Here is a 15,913-nt window from a genome sequence, read left to right on the forward strand (position 1 = left end):
GTTGGTTATTGTGTGACGATACCGTGATCGTGGCATGAAGTGGCAGTGGTGACTCATCAACTTGGACCGCCGCGTCAGCTATTTGTGATCAACCGTCTGGAAGGTCGTGGAAGGTCGTACAAAGTGGCGAGAAAATACGCTCGAATTACCTCGAATGGTCTCAGTCATCCGAGCCCTGTATGATACAATATTGATCATCGTCGTTCAGTGATACACACGTGCGATTTATAATTGCCACCAACTCCGAGTTCAATAGCCCAACTTCCCGTATTTGTAAATCACTAAGAACTCTGTTAGAACCATAAAAGCATCACAGGATGCCACCACTTCAGTACTTCAGTGGTGCACTGGGCAGCTTTGGGGCGGCTTGGCATGTGGAGATTAAGACGATCTTCAGTGCTGCGGCATGAAGACGCCTGCCACTTTTAGTACTAGCGCTGGCGTGGGAGTGCCAGAGAATGAAAGTTGACATTCTTCATTATACTGATTACCCTCTATATAAGTGTTCCTGTGTTCGATAGTTACCTGATCAGAAAAACCCAGAATGTCGCAGTCACGGTGGAGAGCTTTTTGTCAATTTAAATGTATCAAAGGTTCAATACACCTTGCTTTTGTACTTCGAGTGATGGAACAGACTCCGCCGCAGTATATATTTGTGACTAAAGGTCTTCGTATGTCCTAAATTCCGACATTCTCCGCCGCATCTATATTTCTCAGAACTCCGAGTCATTGCAATCACCAGTCAATTTTCTTTTGAAGGCTATCCACACATCCGTAGCCTGATATAATTCGCTAGCTTGATAGCGACACCAAAGTCTGACGCAAATCTCCCAATAACATCGGAAGATTGGTCGATCATGAGTTAGCTTATCTCGCGATCAAGGAATTTCACCCCAACAATCCCCGGATTCTTTTGGAATAGTCGTCCAATCATTCAACCAGGATGACATCGGCTTGACCTTTGTCAAGGATCTCCTGGACGGTCTTGTCATTGGTGATTGAGCCGACAGCCTCAACAATAAGGTTGTCCCCAACAGTTTGTTTGGCTGCCTGTGCGAACGGTGCCTGGAAAGTCGAGCTGACTTTGATAATGGTTTTCGGGCGATCAGCGCTGCTGGAGACGTTGGAAAGTCAACTTCATGCTCGACAAGAATGCTTGCAAGTTCGACGGTATCTTCAACACGCCACGATGATTCATTTGGAAGCGCTTCTTCGAGCCATTCAGTTGCAGAAACCCTACGAAGTATCAATCAGATCAAGCAAGAACATCTTATGGACTCGAAGATACCTCAAAAAGAGTGGCATGTCTTCAGGCATGGCATCACGGATAGCATCCATGACCTCGAGAGTTAAACGAATGCGGTTCTCAAGGATTCCGCCGTATTCGTCTGTGCGCGTGTTGCTGATAGGACTGACGAAAGAGAACAGCAGATAACCGTGTGCGTTGTGAAGTTCAATGATGTCAATGCCAGTAGCTTCCACAAATCCGATGACGACCACCTTGATCGGGTCTTCGATAGCTCCTTAGGCACTGGGAAGGCGTCATTGAGAGGGGCTCCCATACATTGTCTGGCCATCAACCTGTGCACTCGGTTGCTACAAGACCAACATGTGACCACGACAAAACAGTGGATGCTTTCCAGTCGGCGTGGGCAAACTCGACTATCTTGCGGAGGGGCTCGATTTGACTGTCTTTTCAGAGTCCTGCATCTTCAGGAGAGATGCGACTCTCTGGAGGACCGTGGTGGCTTCAATCATAGAGGCACTAGTCCCCGCATAAAGATCCCGTCACTGAATACCATGAGCATTTCCCTAATGCTCAATATTCATAGACTTACGGTATGCCATATGCCAGGACGTGAGATGACCGTCGTCCGCGGAATATTGAACAGTGGAGATTGCTGCGTGAGATAGGATGGGACGTCAGGGGAGCCCATCGTCGCATTAACAATCAATATGACGACTCACGAAGATGCGGTTGTAGAATGTCGCCCCCTCTGATCTTGATGGGCTAGAGCAATTTTGGTACGTTTTGAGCTGGGGGTCAAATGCTTGCGCAGGGGTAAAAGTATGAAATGGCAGGTACATGCTTGTGTGCCGGAGGCTGCATGTCAAGGACTAAGTAAATAATTAAGTGTGCGGAACGCCTCCCATATCCTCCAGGCCAGCGGTGTGTTTTAGGTCGACCCCACTGAATTGATTCTTAATGAGATGCAACAGCAAAAAGCTTGCTGGCGATAACGAAGAGTTTCAATAAAAACAAATATAATGACGTGATGGCTACAAATACAGAAGGTAAACTGTTTTCGCCACGTAAAGTGGGAGACCAGACTAGGAACGAACATTGCATACACACACACCGTTCTCATCCTTTCGACTGCGTTCCTTCTAACCAGTTCAGATGCAAGCATAAACCCTGAACATCGCGAAGATAATACTCCACAAAGGAGCTCAAGAAACAAAAAATTGATAAGAACCAGCCCAAGAATAGTCTGAATCGAGTTTCGCGATCCATGAAGGATACGCGAGCCACGAAGTGAACTCAAGGACAAACCAGTGCCATAGTGTATATCCCTCATACGCAAGGAGAGCTACAACATGGTAGTGTCGAATTGTCTCCAGCCGTAAGCAGTCATTCATGAAGCTCAGCGGATACGCTGACAACGAGCGGAGACGCTCGTCAGTAGGATAGGCACCGTGGGAGGATACCTCGACTGCAGTCTGCATGTGCACCAGGACCCAGGAGTAGATCCTGAGGGTGACAAAAGAACATCATCTAGTGATTTAGATGGGAAGCATATACCGCGACAAAAGCCCGAGGACCTGAGTATCACGATTGATATCTCTATGCCCCTGAGCGCCATCGACAGGCGCATGCGCGATAGGACTGCTACACGATGGACACAAGTTTGCCCAATCCCCGCAACGCTTTCAAAGCTTTCATTCTTGCCCTCCTCTGCTGGAACAGGATCTTGGGATATGAAAATGAAGCTGCTTTTCTGGTACGTCGCGCAGCTGATTACAGCTAGACTCCGCTAGAGCCAATTGAGGGGGATTGAAATACTCAGACCTTAGCCCGCTCAGAAATGCGGATGCATGAAGCAACCTGTATGTGATGAGCATTCGTGGCCTTCGAGCTGGTTGAAGAAAAGAATAGTTTTGAGGTCCGCCTGGCTTATAACGTTGTAATTATTACATTCAAACTCAGCGCTTAACGCAGCTGAGCCTAGTCCACTAAGCGCTCTCAGTACGACAGTACTTCAAGTTTGCATCCAAGAGTTAAAAATTAAAACGCAGTAGGTACTGGTACGGGTTACTCATTGCAGAATGGAGGGAACCTTTGGAGACATTTACCACAGCTGGTGGGAGGCAACGCATGCTGATGCATGCTGGAATACTCTGATTGTCCGAATAACCCTCTTCCTGGAGTACGTGCATTGCTGCACTTGGGAGATCGCGGTTGCTGTTTACCTATGATACCTCCACTTCCACTCCAGAGTCCATGGACACAGAAGCGTTGAAACCAATGGTAGCCATCTTTGTGCGCAGTCATGAGGGACCATCCAACATTGTGGTAGCATGCCAACGCCTGCTAACACCGTAACTCCGAGTCATACGCAGCAACTCCCATTGGATATACTGTTCACCTTCCATTATTGCACTATTCACAGCATCAGACATTATTCACATCTAGATCAATTGTCAAGCATGCAGCTACATCCGGATTTTCAAAATCAACAAGGGCGCGTCACCTGGCTGTGCAAATTGATGCAACGCTGACGGATATCCGTATCAGTCTGTATGATACGGTGCGTTTTGCATTGCTTTTGTCAATTAAAACAGCTGGTGACCAACGCTATTCCTTCGCATGCTTGTGACGTGTAGCCTACACAATTATCGATGAAGGGCACGCAGAGGTGGGTGATACGAGAACTTGGCATTAAGTAAGGGGTGCATTGATCATGCTTCAGGCTATCTCGGTGAGATCATGATAATGGTTATATCTAGCACGAATAGTATCATTCATCATACTTGCGTCCAATTCGCCACTCACTGATACCAAATCCAATTCCTCCGATATAACTCTAGTCTCAAATAATCCCAGTTGGTGGCCGATAATCAAATTGGTACCATGATTACAGCTATTTCTTTGGGTTATGGAGAGTGGATGTTCACCTGCTTCTATCTATTTCTGACTGTGGTTTCACAGTTGTATCCTCTACTGTGTTGACATACGATTGGGATGAGCAAGGTAGTACTTACGGAGGGGATTATCGATGTCAGTATGGTATTCTCCAGCACCGTCATTCGGACAAGAGGTAGAGGGGTTTAAACCGTCACCAGAGCAGGCTCTCACTATGAATGGTTTTACAGTTGGACCTGGTCTGGGTGAGGTAAGCAGAGCCCCGTATCAGAAGTACAACAGGAAGGATAACAGATTTGTTTCAGGGCAGAGGTAATGCTGGACCTTATGGCTGTTTTGTATATCAGCATAAGTGGTCTATATTCATGGGCGCAGTTGACAGGTTTAACATGGGTGCGCTATGTTGGAATCCTATCCTCTGTGTATGTTTTCAGGGCTAAGATGTCGGCACTGATAATAACTCATTTCTCACGATTAGCATCAGCAGTCCCCCCGCATACACCTTGTTTACTCCTAACTGGCGGTAAGCAGTAAGTTTCCCGGGAGCCTCGCTGACAGACTTTGTGGTCATTCTGTACCATTGCCCGGCATTTCGTCCAACTAATTACGCCATTCCAGAGGCGTGAGTGAGGTTGTTGACGAGCTTGTTAGTTTAATACAACGACTGAAACAGCTGTGAGTTTCCTTGAAGAACTTACTTATATGAGGCTCATCAATTACTGTGTCTCAGGCAATATGCACAATTATGAATGCCTTTCTTCGCGTTTGGCATGCTGGGGTGGTGAGTCACTCAGTCACAGTACCCTAATGATACTGATTTTGACTGATATGTCATAGTTATCATGATTACTCGGGCCCTCGGCTGTGTGCCATGTATCAGCAATCAAAATTCTCATCTTCCTTGCTGTAACCTTATTGGCTATCATTACTGCCTGTGTAGTTCTTGTCGTAATGATAAACAATCATGTTTCAGTCGGTAAGCTTCAATTCTGCTGAATGACTTGAGTGTATCAGACTCACGGGACGAATGTCAGAAGAAGCTGTCCTCTCTGGCATCCATCAATGCGTTTACACTTTTGAGGGAGACTTACGACTACTGATAGTCGACTTTTGGGTACTCACCACTATATGGGAGGTCCTCACCTTGCGTTTGGTCGTTCAGATTGTAATCAGACACTTCCGAGAACTGCAGCAACCATCAACAGGATGAACAGAAGACAGTCTCACGGTGTTAATAAAATGTCACAAGTTTTGCTTTGCAGTGTAAGTTCGTAATATGAACGTGATTATCTTTTATGCTGGTCTTCTATACGTCCTAGTTGTGTTGTTCTTTTTTGCTTGCACCTCGGCCATCTCTCCAAATCTGTCGGTACGCCGATCTGTGACTGAGTCATCTACATCTGGCGATGCATTATTTCTATGGGGCTCATTCCTCGGGATCAGATATTTACCAGGGCATTCTTGAAGTCTCGCTCGCACAAATATTTGTGCTGAGACCATGCCTCATTCTTAGCGTTCGACCATACTACGCTAAGCGCGTGGCTAACTCCGACACAGCAACTGCTATGACTACAATCATATTCCGGGAGCGAATACGTATTTCAACTGACAGTGGCGTGTAGCTTAGGAGAAGCTGGAATACCGTTTGATGTTGCGACGTGGATTTGAAAGAGCAAAATCAGGCAGTTGCTTAACGCATTGCGTACTGCGAGTGCTTGATGTTTTTTTTGCTATCTACTAGCTGATGCGTCCTTAGAGGAACGGAGAAGCAGGGTCTACGGTTAGATTGTGTGAAAACATGGTCGGTGATGAGTCCGCGACCATTCAGAAGCAGTCCTCGAGGACAAATGAGGTTCAAACTATACATCACGAGCATCGTGCCTTTATCCACCAGCGTGCGGTACGGAAGTCCGCTCGAAGTTCGGGACAGATCTAGGCGCAAAAGTATGTTGGCCTTATACGACATAAGTGCATCTAGGTGCCAACAAAGGTGAAACATACTAAAAATATCGGGTTACTCGGGGTTGAAGGCACAAACACTGAACTATCATAACACGCTGGATCAAGTATTACGGCTAACCAAGGCTAACAAGATCGGGCGTCTGGATCAACTGTTTTCGCTAGTGCGGGGAACAACTCACCTGACGGCTTGTAATTATCTATGAAATTGAAAATTCAGATGTGCCGAGAACAAGGAAGTCAGCCAGCATCCCCATATAAGCGCAGCGCCTCTTTGATCACGACACAGTAAGAGCGTGGACATCGGCGGAGACTGGATCGATTCCCTATTTCGAATGAAGGAACTGCGCTTGCTACGTTCAAAGAGGACTTGGTGCTTGTGAATATTCTGAGTGACTGCGAACGGCTACTAATTTGGCTAACAGTTCGGGGGCTAGGTCGCCGTTGCAACAAAAATCAACCCCTCTAAGCTGGCACTCAGTCGTCAAAGAGCCGAGCATGTTGAAGGCCAATGGATGTCGTCCTGTAGCCTGTATTGTGGTCCCTAGAAGGGGAAATTAAGACCACATAAAGTCTATGATAGAAGTTCAAATGCCGAACTTAGATCATGATAAGTAGAAGCATTCACAAGTCTTGCACAGTGGGTCCGATTGCAAACTATCGCACGTACAGGGTTGGCTAGTAATCACGAGTCGGGAACATTGAATGCCAAGTCTCCCTTTGTCTGGACAAAAACCCTATTCTGGGCCAATTATGACATGCGGAAAATCACGATGAAGGCAGGACGAAGACCAACAGGACATTATGCGTAGGAAATCAACGCGCACGTTATTGTTATCGTGCGGCGCAAGACAAAGTTTGAATAAGCGATGGGAGCATCAAGTCGCAGGGTACCAAAGAGGATAATTCTTGATTCGCCGAGGTAGGTCGGGACAATAAATTATTACCCGCACCTTGTTCTGTGCAAGTAACGTTCTTGCTGCTATTGAACAACTGTAATGACATTAGTGGAATGAAAATTTGAGTAATATTGCTTACTAGTAGCAGTGGAACTTGAAGGGAGAGCCAAAGGACAGAGAGCGAACACAAGGATATTTTGAGAGCTCAACTCCTTTTGGGATGGTTATAAAGCGATACACAAGTTAACTCAGCGCTGATTAACAAAGACAACAAAGGCGATCAACACGAGAAGGACCGAGAAAGACTTGCATGGTTAATCCTGTAACAATGAGGGCAATAAACCAGAAATTATAAAGGTATTTAGATCATCGGCTTGTATGGCAAAGCATAGGAAAGCAGTGTGGGAGGCTGGCAACGTTTGAGCGGAGTCCAGGATGTTTGGGTCGGAGAAAGAGACAGAAATCATGTGTGCGCTGTCAAACTCAACTTCGATTGATAATTATGGCCAACGAATTCACAGTTATCGCTCTTTTCATACGAAGGCCTGCTCATCGTAGAGGTCGACATCATGAGGTTTGGACGATGAGCCAAGAGGCGCGCGGTATCACTTAAAGTCACGTTTTCGAATTTTATTCAAGTCCCACGTTGATTTTCTCCCAGTTGTGCCTTCACTCCCTCATTTATAATCAAAAACTACCCTTTTCCTCATCAGACTCTTCAAGACCTTTGAGATATCCAATTTGGTATCAAACCGATATCGTCAAATCAAATAATTTAAAGCACCGGAGCGTAGGAGACGTGTTCTGAGCGGCGACGATCGGAAAACCAAGCAATTTCGAGCGGAGTGAGCAACCACTTTCTTCCCTTTCCTTCCTTCCATCTGTCTCCTCTACTGGAGCCTATTATCTGTCTGCTTCACAAATTACCGGCTCGATCAAACGCTCAACATGGCTCCCGTTCTGCAGGTCCGTGACTATTCGCTCGCTCATAGAGAACAAATTTCTGTGAGCGCTGGGCAAAATTCTTGTCCTCAATGGCAAGCGATCAAGCCAAGAATGCTGGTGCTGTGGCCCAGGAGCATCACATGCCACCATACCAAGCATACGGTGCCTACTCGCCTCCTTTCCCGGTCTACTATGATCCAAGCCATCCTGAACCAAACGGCGCGCCACACCCAGCACCCCCGTACATCTATCATCACCCGCCTCCAGGGATGATGTACCCTTATCCTCCTCCTGGTAGGTCCAGCTCCGTTCTCTGTTGTTCTCTCTTACGTTAGAGGCTCGTAGGATTTCCGCCTTATGCACCTCCTCCCCAAACTAACTTTCAGCGTGTTAAACGTAAGCAGGTCAAGATGGCGGTACGTTGACGTACATTTTTACGCCCATTTTCTAAATTAATTATGATATTATGTCAGTGTACTAACTGCGCGAATGCCTGCAAGCGTTGTGACGAGCATCGTCCATGTGAACGATGCGTCAAATATGGTATCCCAGAAACGTGCGTTGATGGTGTGCGGAAGGAGCGACAGAAGGGAATAAAGCGGGGACCCTACAAGCGCAAAAACAAGTCCGGCGGCAGTGATACTGCTACCTCACCTACTCATAATGCCACTTTCGAGAGTACGTTATAAAATCATCAGTCTGCACTTTTTTACTCATCGGCAGGATGGACAGCTTTCTCATCCACCCCAACCGAAGCAAACGGAGACTCGGCCTGGCACCCGCCGAACGGTGTAGCCCAAGGTTCCGCGACCGCAACTCCTGCACCGGCCTCAATGCCATCCTTTCCTCCTCCTCCACCAGAGGGGGGATATTATCCTCCCCCATATTTCTATCCTCCCCCTCCTGGTTTTGTACCTCCCCCTGAGGGTCAGGCGCCCGTGGAAGGGTCCCCAAATTCTGGTGCACCTCCTCCGATGATGCCTTACTATATGCCTCCTCCTGGATACTATGGACCGCCGTATTACGGCCCTCCTGGCGTGCCGCCGCCCACTATGGATCCAGCTCAGGCAGAACTTCAAAGAACATCTGGCCCGCCTGTAGATCATGATCCTGAAGTTGAAGAAATCCCACCGCCTGCTCCCAAGACAAATTCGAAGAAGAGGTCAAGAGTGGGAAAAGATGGGCAGCCGAAGGCGAAGAAGACTAAGGTTGCTGCTGTTGTGCAAGAGTCTTCAACTTCCAGTGGAACGACGGGAGGGAGCGACCAGGCTTCAGAACCTGGACATGGCAGCCCAACTGAGATAGGTGATGCATGAATATCATCGGATCTCGTCTTGCTGCACACAGTTCCCTGCTTTCGCACCGCTATTATTTCTTTTTTTTTTTGTGATCCCTGCTTTCTCGTTGTTCAGTTTCAAATGCAAGTTCGATGTGATTCTGTTTTGCCTCCTACGTACTTCTGAAAACTTTCAGACACTCCGACGCTCTTTGACCACCAACAAGGTCTCGATGAGGATGATAATATGTGGAGAGGATGTAGATCGTGTGACGCGATCCTGTTTATGGTCAAAAAGCCGCCGGAGGCAAAGTATGCTGTCATTCTCGAACCCCCCCGTACGTTGATGATTGTTACTCCCACAGTCAAAATTTTTGGACGTCCCTGGATTTTGTATTCTGTCGCCTTTTTTCTTTATTTTTGCCCTTTGGAATTACGGTTTCTGTTTCTTGTACGTCCATGACCTATCTATCATCCTATGCTCCATGCCTTCCTGCTTTCACTTAATATGACTGGGTGGTATTTATTATTGTAGGATATGCTGAACGTTGAAGCAATATGATGGTGACGGTCGTCCGTGGTTACCGGCGTTGATTTTCAAAGTGGTAGTCAGATACCATGGAGGGTTTGCAAACATAATTACCTTGCTCGCTGTGGTAACGTTTCATGCACATTCAAAATTCAAGGGTTCATCGCAACGTGACGACATCGCCACACAAGTCGACAGTCACGGAATCACGTTCAATAGTCTGCGCAAATAGGTTGCGTGATGAGGCCCTCAAATGCCAAAAGTGCCAAAATACAAGAGAAGCGGAAAAATATCAGACAAAGAAAAAGTGCAGGTAAAATTTCTTCCCCAGCGAATGAACAACATACGTAAGGCGGCCGGCTATGTCCGGGCGTTTGTTTATTTCAGAAGGTGTTGCCAAACAATCGCTTAAATTTTGAGTGACTTCAAAACTCGAAAACCGGTTGTATCCTTTCAAGCTTCCTCTTCACCATCTTCTGTACTTTGTCTTTTCCGCGCAACATGTCTGTTCTCCGTGCCCTTCGTCAGGTTACTGCATCCTCATCACGGGCTGTCGCTCGTCCTGTTGCTCGCTCCGGTCCCCTGCGCTTTGCGACTGTGCAGCTTGCTCCACGGGCTTCCATGACTGCTGCGAGAGCTTTCTCTGCATCTGTGTCTCGTTTTTCGGAGGGTTCGAGTGAGCTTCGTCATTTTTTCCATGAACCAGTACTGACGCTTCTTTGGTACCGATAGCTGACGTCGTCGTCTCACAAAAACTTGCCGAGGAACTTAAGTATGAGATAGAGGCTATCGCTGACGCGCCAGGAGAGCCTGAGTTCTTGAAGACATTCAAGGAGGAGGGTATCTGGGAGGTATGCATTGTGCAGAGCAGATGGTGGGCTTGTTCCTCAGACCTTGCACACAGATCCAGGACGTCGCCGGTAACGATGAGGTCACCCTCGTACGGAAATTTGGCAATGAGACGTGGGTAAAAATTTATACTGCTTGGCATGTATTGATATGTTTTTAGTATTCGTATGATGTTCTCCATTGCCGACATTCAAAACGCTGAGGAAGAGCCGGAGTATGAGCAGGAAGAAGGTCAAGGTGGAGAGGAGCAACCTCTCCACTCGTACCCCATCCGTTCTTCATTCTCCATTACAAAGGTATGACCTCCTATGAAATATTCTTGCGCTTGTACTTACATTTGGGTGTAGGCTAATGGCAAGGGGTCTATCAACATTGACACTATGTGCCAGGAGGGCGCGTTCATCATTGACAACATGTCCTACTATCCTGATGCACAGCTTGGCACCGAGCTTACTGCTGAGGCCGACTGGAAACGCCGTGGTTTGTACATCGGACCTCAGTTTGATACTCTCGACGTTTCCGTCCAGGAGGAGATTGAGAAGTGGCTACAGGAGCGGGGTATCAATGAGAGCCTTGCCATGTTCGTTCCTGAATATTCTGAATATAAAGAGCAGAAGGTTAGTGGTCGTTTGCCTGTCCATTCTTTGCAGGACCTTATCGCTTGCCCCCATAGGAATACGTGAGCTGGTTGGAAAATGTGAAGAACTTCATGGATGCATAGGCATGTAGTTCTTGCTCTCATTGCTTTCACGACTACCCAAAAGCCATCCCCGCTATCTGCATGACCTTGCACGCATCTTTACACGTACAACCATACATTTATTGGCTGTTGTCTCCCCCCTCAGTCCCTCACTAGCATCTAATGTTACTCAATGCTAATTGCTCTTGCTTATAAAAGTCCATGTTGTCTTCAAACCTCAGCGAGATCAACTATGTTCATTTCTACATGCCAAGTGGCCCACTAACATCTGAGTTGTGTTTCTAACAGTGATTCTCAAATCATGTGACTGCATAGACCACCGGGAACATGTCTATCACTATGAAGTGGGCTCGGAGCGCTGAGACCATTAGAGGCAATCCAAGCATGTTTCTCGTCACTTATACGACCTTCCAGACCTTCGAATTGACCTCCACAGGTCGCTTATGCGGCGATCTAACTTGAAGTGAATGAGCCACCAGTGACCACTGCCGCTCCACGTTACGACAACACAATAACCAACTTTCGGGGGGTCCATGCATGTGCAGGTCCACAGGTTGCTCCTGCGCGTACATATAAGACCTTGTTCAAGCCAGGACATGATCAACTCATCTTCTGTGTCCTCGTCTACCAAGTCTTCTCTAGTAACCCGCCTCCCTCGCCATATCAGTGATGTCGTCATCTTCCAGGCTCTACATCCCCGTACACCGACGGGAACCTTCAACAGGTTCGCCGAGCTCAACAGAGGTCTCGCCACCAGCGGACTCGTTGTCGCCCTTGCCTCATGATAATCGTGAATATCATCCCCTAGCCTTTACCCATTGATACTTAATGTTTGTCGCATCATACAGGGCCTATCTACACGCCTTCAGACATGCTACTATTAGCATCATCGCCACTGCCAAAGTTGTCGCGTGAGGAATTGAGCGCCTTGCGAGCTGCGGTACCGGAAATCATGCAGAGCCAGAGGCAGCGCAAATTGCACGAATGGAATATGAGCTTTGGTCCGTACTGGCCTGGGAATCCCCGTAGGCGCTCTCAATTCCCTTTGCGGTCGCATTCAAGCACTTCTGAGTCTGAAGGGGAGGAACAAGGATGGAGGAAATAAGGGGTAGTAATACATATACCTGTCCGAGTTGACTAACTTGATTCATTGCTTACGACCGATCAAGGATACCCTAAGATTCGTGACAACCACTTACACCCTCGAGTTTGTATTTTGTAAATGAAAACGAGTCCCAGCAAACGTATCGTATTCTATCCAGGTGAAATTTTTTCGAATCAGCAGTTGGGTATCAGTAGTTCCCTCTATGCAAACCATAGAACGAAGACAGTCATTATGCTACAGATCATGTTGCATGGATCCAATTTTTTGAGCCAACACCCAAAGAGTCCTTCGGAAGTGCGTAACTAAGAAAGACTATGGATTTCTCGGCAGCAGAGATGGCCCAGGGTTACCGCAAGCTTGGACAAGGATGTAAGCTTCGGATTTCGTCCGTAATAGTGGCTGGTAGGCTGTAACCTTGCGCACTTGAACTGGCATGTGGAAGTAAAACAGATGGTCTACTCCGACTGATTCGATCCTCAGACCTCAGATGAACGAAACAAATAGCAAGAAACGCCTGATAGCTATTCATTACAAAAGAAATGAAGTACAGAAAAAATGTGCATAGCCGCCAGCAGTGAGTAGCCCGTCTCAAACTCAAACAGACATGAATAAATGAAAAATAAGCCTACACCTTGATCAACCCCTTCAACCACCTCGCCCACACACTAACATCTGCAGCACGTGTGTAACCAATGCCGACTACTGCTAGGCTTATCACCAGGAGGAGCCATTTAGTGTTGCTCCTCCGCTCGATGAATCCCTTAAGGGGCCTTGTTCAATAAGCCAAGCTCATAAGTGCTAGATATTGCGATTACGTACATGGCCATTTGCCGACATGCGGGGACGGGGCGGGAGTTTGACACCGAGACGTTTGAGAGAAGCTACTTTCCCGGACTGGAACTTATGGTGAGGGGAGTGCCGAGGGTTATAAATCATCAAAACGTACAGTGTAAGGGGGAAACCTTGCTCCTAGGACATTGTCAATCCTAGAAGATGTCACAAGTGAGCAGGTGGACAAAATTGAAAGCAAAAAACGAACCATCCGGGGGAGTCAATAGAGGCACGTAGGTGCGTGAACATGTCGAAAGAGAAACCTCGTGTGTGATACCCAGCTAAAAAGATGTAATCAGTGATGACTTGCTGGAGAGAAGGATGGACTGACATCCGCTGGGGCCAATACCACCGAATGGAAGTCCATCAGCTAAGGGACTATCAGTGGGCTATCCTCATTAGGAACATAGTAAAACATACTGGCGCAGTGTACCATCACATCATTGGCGACGGCTGAGCCACTCTGAGTATTGTCAAACACTGACCAAGAATGTCAACGACGTTAGCTTAATAGACGATCGAAAGTAAAACGCACCCTTGTTCTTGAAGGCTGCATCGGGCGAGAAACAGTACAAAGCGAGCGGATGGTCGCTGACAGAACTCAATCTGATATTAACATGTAAATAGAAGGCCAACTCACTGAGCATTGATGTATGCGATTGCTTCATCGACATCGTCCACAGGCATAATAGGCAAGATTGGCCCGAATAACTCACTTTGCAATCAGTCAGACATGCTTGAAGATACTCCAACAGATAGATGTATACGCACTCGCTCATTAGAGAATCTCCATCTTTGACACCCTTGACTACGGTAGGGGCTATAAATTTTCGCGACTCGTCAGTCTGCCCGCCAAAGGCGATGGTGCCGGAAGTACTGTCGAGCAAATTCTTGAGACGATGGAAGTGCGCGAGGTTGATGATACGTGAGAGATCCGGAGTGGTGGTAGCGCCAGAAGGATAAAATTCGTCGTGTCTGCGGGCGTGGTAGGATACAGATTGAGCATGTCGTATATAAGGTTGTGATGAGATACGCACACATCTTTGAGGGCCCTTACGAACGCGTCTTCGGAAGAGCGCGGGACGAGGACGTAGTCTGGTGCGACGCAGGTCTGACCGGCATTAGCGCACTTGCCCCACAGGATACGGCGTGCAGCAATCTTGAAGTCACATTTAGGATCGATGACAACGGGGGACTTCCCTCCGAGCTAGGAAGGCATTGGTACCAGTACATCGCACTGAAGGTATGGATTTACCTCGAGGCTGATAGGTGAAAGAGTCTTCGCAGCGGCTACGCCTATAAGCTTTCCTACACGCCCGCTCCCGGTGTACAGGACTGGTCGTCTCGCATCATAATTTGGACAATAAAAATAGTAAATTGCACATACCGTGGCCCCATTGGTATTCCATGAGCTGTATTCCATGATGAGTACGCAGCCCATATGTAACAGAAGTGAATGACACACCTTAGTGGTTTCTGGAACACCACCCAACACGATTCTAATGACATCATTGTCCATATACTTTGGAATGAGTTCCGCAATGAGGCCGCTTATAGCGGGGGACAATTCAGAGGGTTTGAGAACGACACAGTTACCAGCAGCAATTGCTCCAACCTTGGGAGGGAAACAATGAACTGGGAGTGAGCGTAATAAAAGACGAAAAGGAACATACGACAGGTCCAAGAGAAAGCCATACGGGGTAGTTGAATGGGCTGATGGACAACACGACACCCTTTGGCTCCTTGCGAATAGCTGGACGGAAAGCAGCAAATTTGATGTTGAAAGGTGCTTTTTCGGTTCGAGCCCACTTGTCCACCCGGTCATAAGCGATCTTACAGTCACTGATAGTTGAGTCAAGCTCGAGGCTGGAATGCAGGCAAGTGAGCTTCATACAAGGTAAGCGAAACAGTGCTTACAATGAAGCTTCTAGAGGAGGTCTCCCCAGGTCAATGGCAAGGGCCTCCTTGAAACGTTCAAGGTTGTCCTGCAGGAGGTAAGCCAGTTGCAGGATCTGAACCTTTCTGAATGCAACGGGTTTAGTTTTGCCCGACCGGAAGGTCTTGTTGAGAGTGGAGTAAATCTGGAGCGCATTCCGTGAGCTACAGAACCGTTGTAATTTGGTTTGCAAGTCTCGCACCTCGTCGATTTCTTCAAACGTCGTGGGTTTTAATTCAGGTGCCATACTTGACATGATGGCTGTACACCGGGAGTGAACACGTTCTACAGCTACGTGGCCTTTAGCATATACACAGTATAGAGTCCCAGCCTCGCAACCAGTGTTACGAATGGATCAAGAATTCGAACAGACACGAGTCTATCCACGTATGACACCAGTTCCACCAATCATTGAAGGACTTACAGTCTCTCACACAAATAATATCGGGTCTCCAAGGAACTACGGCTTTTCTGCGATTCGGATGGGAAGCTATGGGAGATGACTGCAATAAGCGAAAGCGAAACGAAAAGAATCAGCTGGGAGTGCTTTGACTCTGAATTATGATGGGAAATAATGTCGTGCCTCGGAACAACCGGCTACTATGCTGCAAAACACGGTGTTGTGTACATGACTATTTTGAAGTAGTTCCGAGTCTGCCGGTAGAACTGGCAGAACCATACCATATAATTCTACCAGTGTACATGTAGCAGGCGGCAGAATTAATTTTCAGTACTTCAAG

At 47.4% G+C, this 15,913-nt stretch overlaps 5 protein-coding genes across 5 annotated transcripts; 3 read left to right on the top strand and 2 right to left on the bottom strand.

Annotated features, from left to right (window-relative positions):
- Positions 1 to 760: 760 nt before the first annotated feature.
- BJ212DRAFT_1566675 (uncharacterized protein) lies at positions 761 to 2,088 on the bottom strand (the record flags this gene model as incomplete). Its single annotated transcript, XM_041341977.1, has 8 exons — positions 761 to 796; positions 893 to 910; positions 940 to 1,065; positions 1,137 to 1,236; positions 1,289 to 1,523; positions 1,582 to 1,692; positions 1,839 to 1,901; positions 1,962 to 2,088. 8 exons carry the CDS (start codon positions 2,086 to 2,088, stop codon positions 761 to 763), a joined length of 816 nt encoding a protein of 271 aa, XP_041197738.1.
- Positions 2,089 to 7,572: 5,484 nt separating this feature from the next.
- On the top strand, positions 7,573 to 9,367 carry BJ212DRAFT_697508 (uncharacterized protein). The gene is made up of 4 exons (XM_041343847.1): positions 7,573 to 8,241; positions 8,293 to 8,363; positions 8,421 to 8,625; positions 8,680 to 9,367. Exons 1-4 carry the CDS (start codon positions 8,037 to 8,039, stop codon positions 9,261 to 9,263), a joined length of 1,065 nt encoding a protein of 354 aa, XP_041197739.1. The 5' UTR covers positions 7,573 to 8,036; the 3' UTR covers positions 9,264 to 9,367.
- A 755-nt stretch (positions 9,368 to 10,122) lies between these two features.
- Positions 10,123 to 11,545, top strand: BJ212DRAFT_1325983 (mitochondrial glycoprotein). The gene is made up of 6 exons (XM_041334593.1): positions 10,123 to 10,428; positions 10,485 to 10,603; positions 10,657 to 10,715; positions 10,762 to 10,897; positions 10,949 to 11,218; positions 11,275 to 11,545. Exons 1-6 carry the CDS (start codon positions 10,254 to 10,256, stop codon positions 11,320 to 11,322), a joined length of 807 nt encoding a protein of 268 aa, XP_041197740.1. The 5' UTR covers positions 10,123 to 10,253; the 3' UTR covers positions 11,323 to 11,545.
- A 360-nt stretch (positions 11,546 to 11,905) lies between these two features.
- BJ212DRAFT_1574300 (uncharacterized protein) lies at positions 11,906 to 12,406 on the top strand (the record flags this gene model as incomplete). Its single annotated transcript, XM_041342105.1, has 2 exons — positions 11,906 to 12,091; positions 12,150 to 12,406. Exons 1-2 carry the CDS (start codon positions 11,971 to 11,973, stop codon positions 12,404 to 12,406), a joined length of 378 nt encoding a protein of 125 aa, XP_041197741.1. The 5' UTR covers positions 11,906 to 11,970.
- Positions 12,407 to 13,031: 625 nt separating this feature from the next.
- On the bottom strand, positions 13,032 to 15,429 carry BJ212DRAFT_1476561 (NAD-dependent aldehyde dehydrogenase; the record flags this gene model as incomplete). Its single annotated transcript, XM_041339388.1, has 16 exons — positions 13,032 to 13,166; positions 13,226 to 13,300; positions 13,353 to 13,392; positions 13,446 to 13,518; positions 13,569 to 13,607; positions 13,658 to 13,717; positions 13,773 to 13,828; positions 13,878 to 13,952; positions 14,009 to 14,212; positions 14,275 to 14,444; positions 14,493 to 14,572; positions 14,625 to 14,649; positions 14,703 to 14,852; positions 14,911 to 15,103; positions 15,155 to 15,318; positions 15,376 to 15,429. The coding sequence occupies 16 exons, from the start codon at positions 15,427 to 15,429 to the stop codon at positions 13,032 to 13,034; spliced, it is 1,593 nt and encodes a 530-aa protein (XP_041197742.1).
- Between the last annotated feature and the right edge of the window lie 484 nt (positions 15,430 to 15,913).

Source organism: Suillus subaureus, assembly GCF_016647635.1.
Source record: "Suillus subaureus strain MN1 chromosome Unknown BJ212scaffold_4, whole genome shotgun sequence".
NCBI classification, from domain to species: domain Eukaryota; kingdom Fungi; phylum Basidiomycota; class Agaricomycetes; order Boletales; family Suillaceae; genus Suillus; species Suillus subaureus.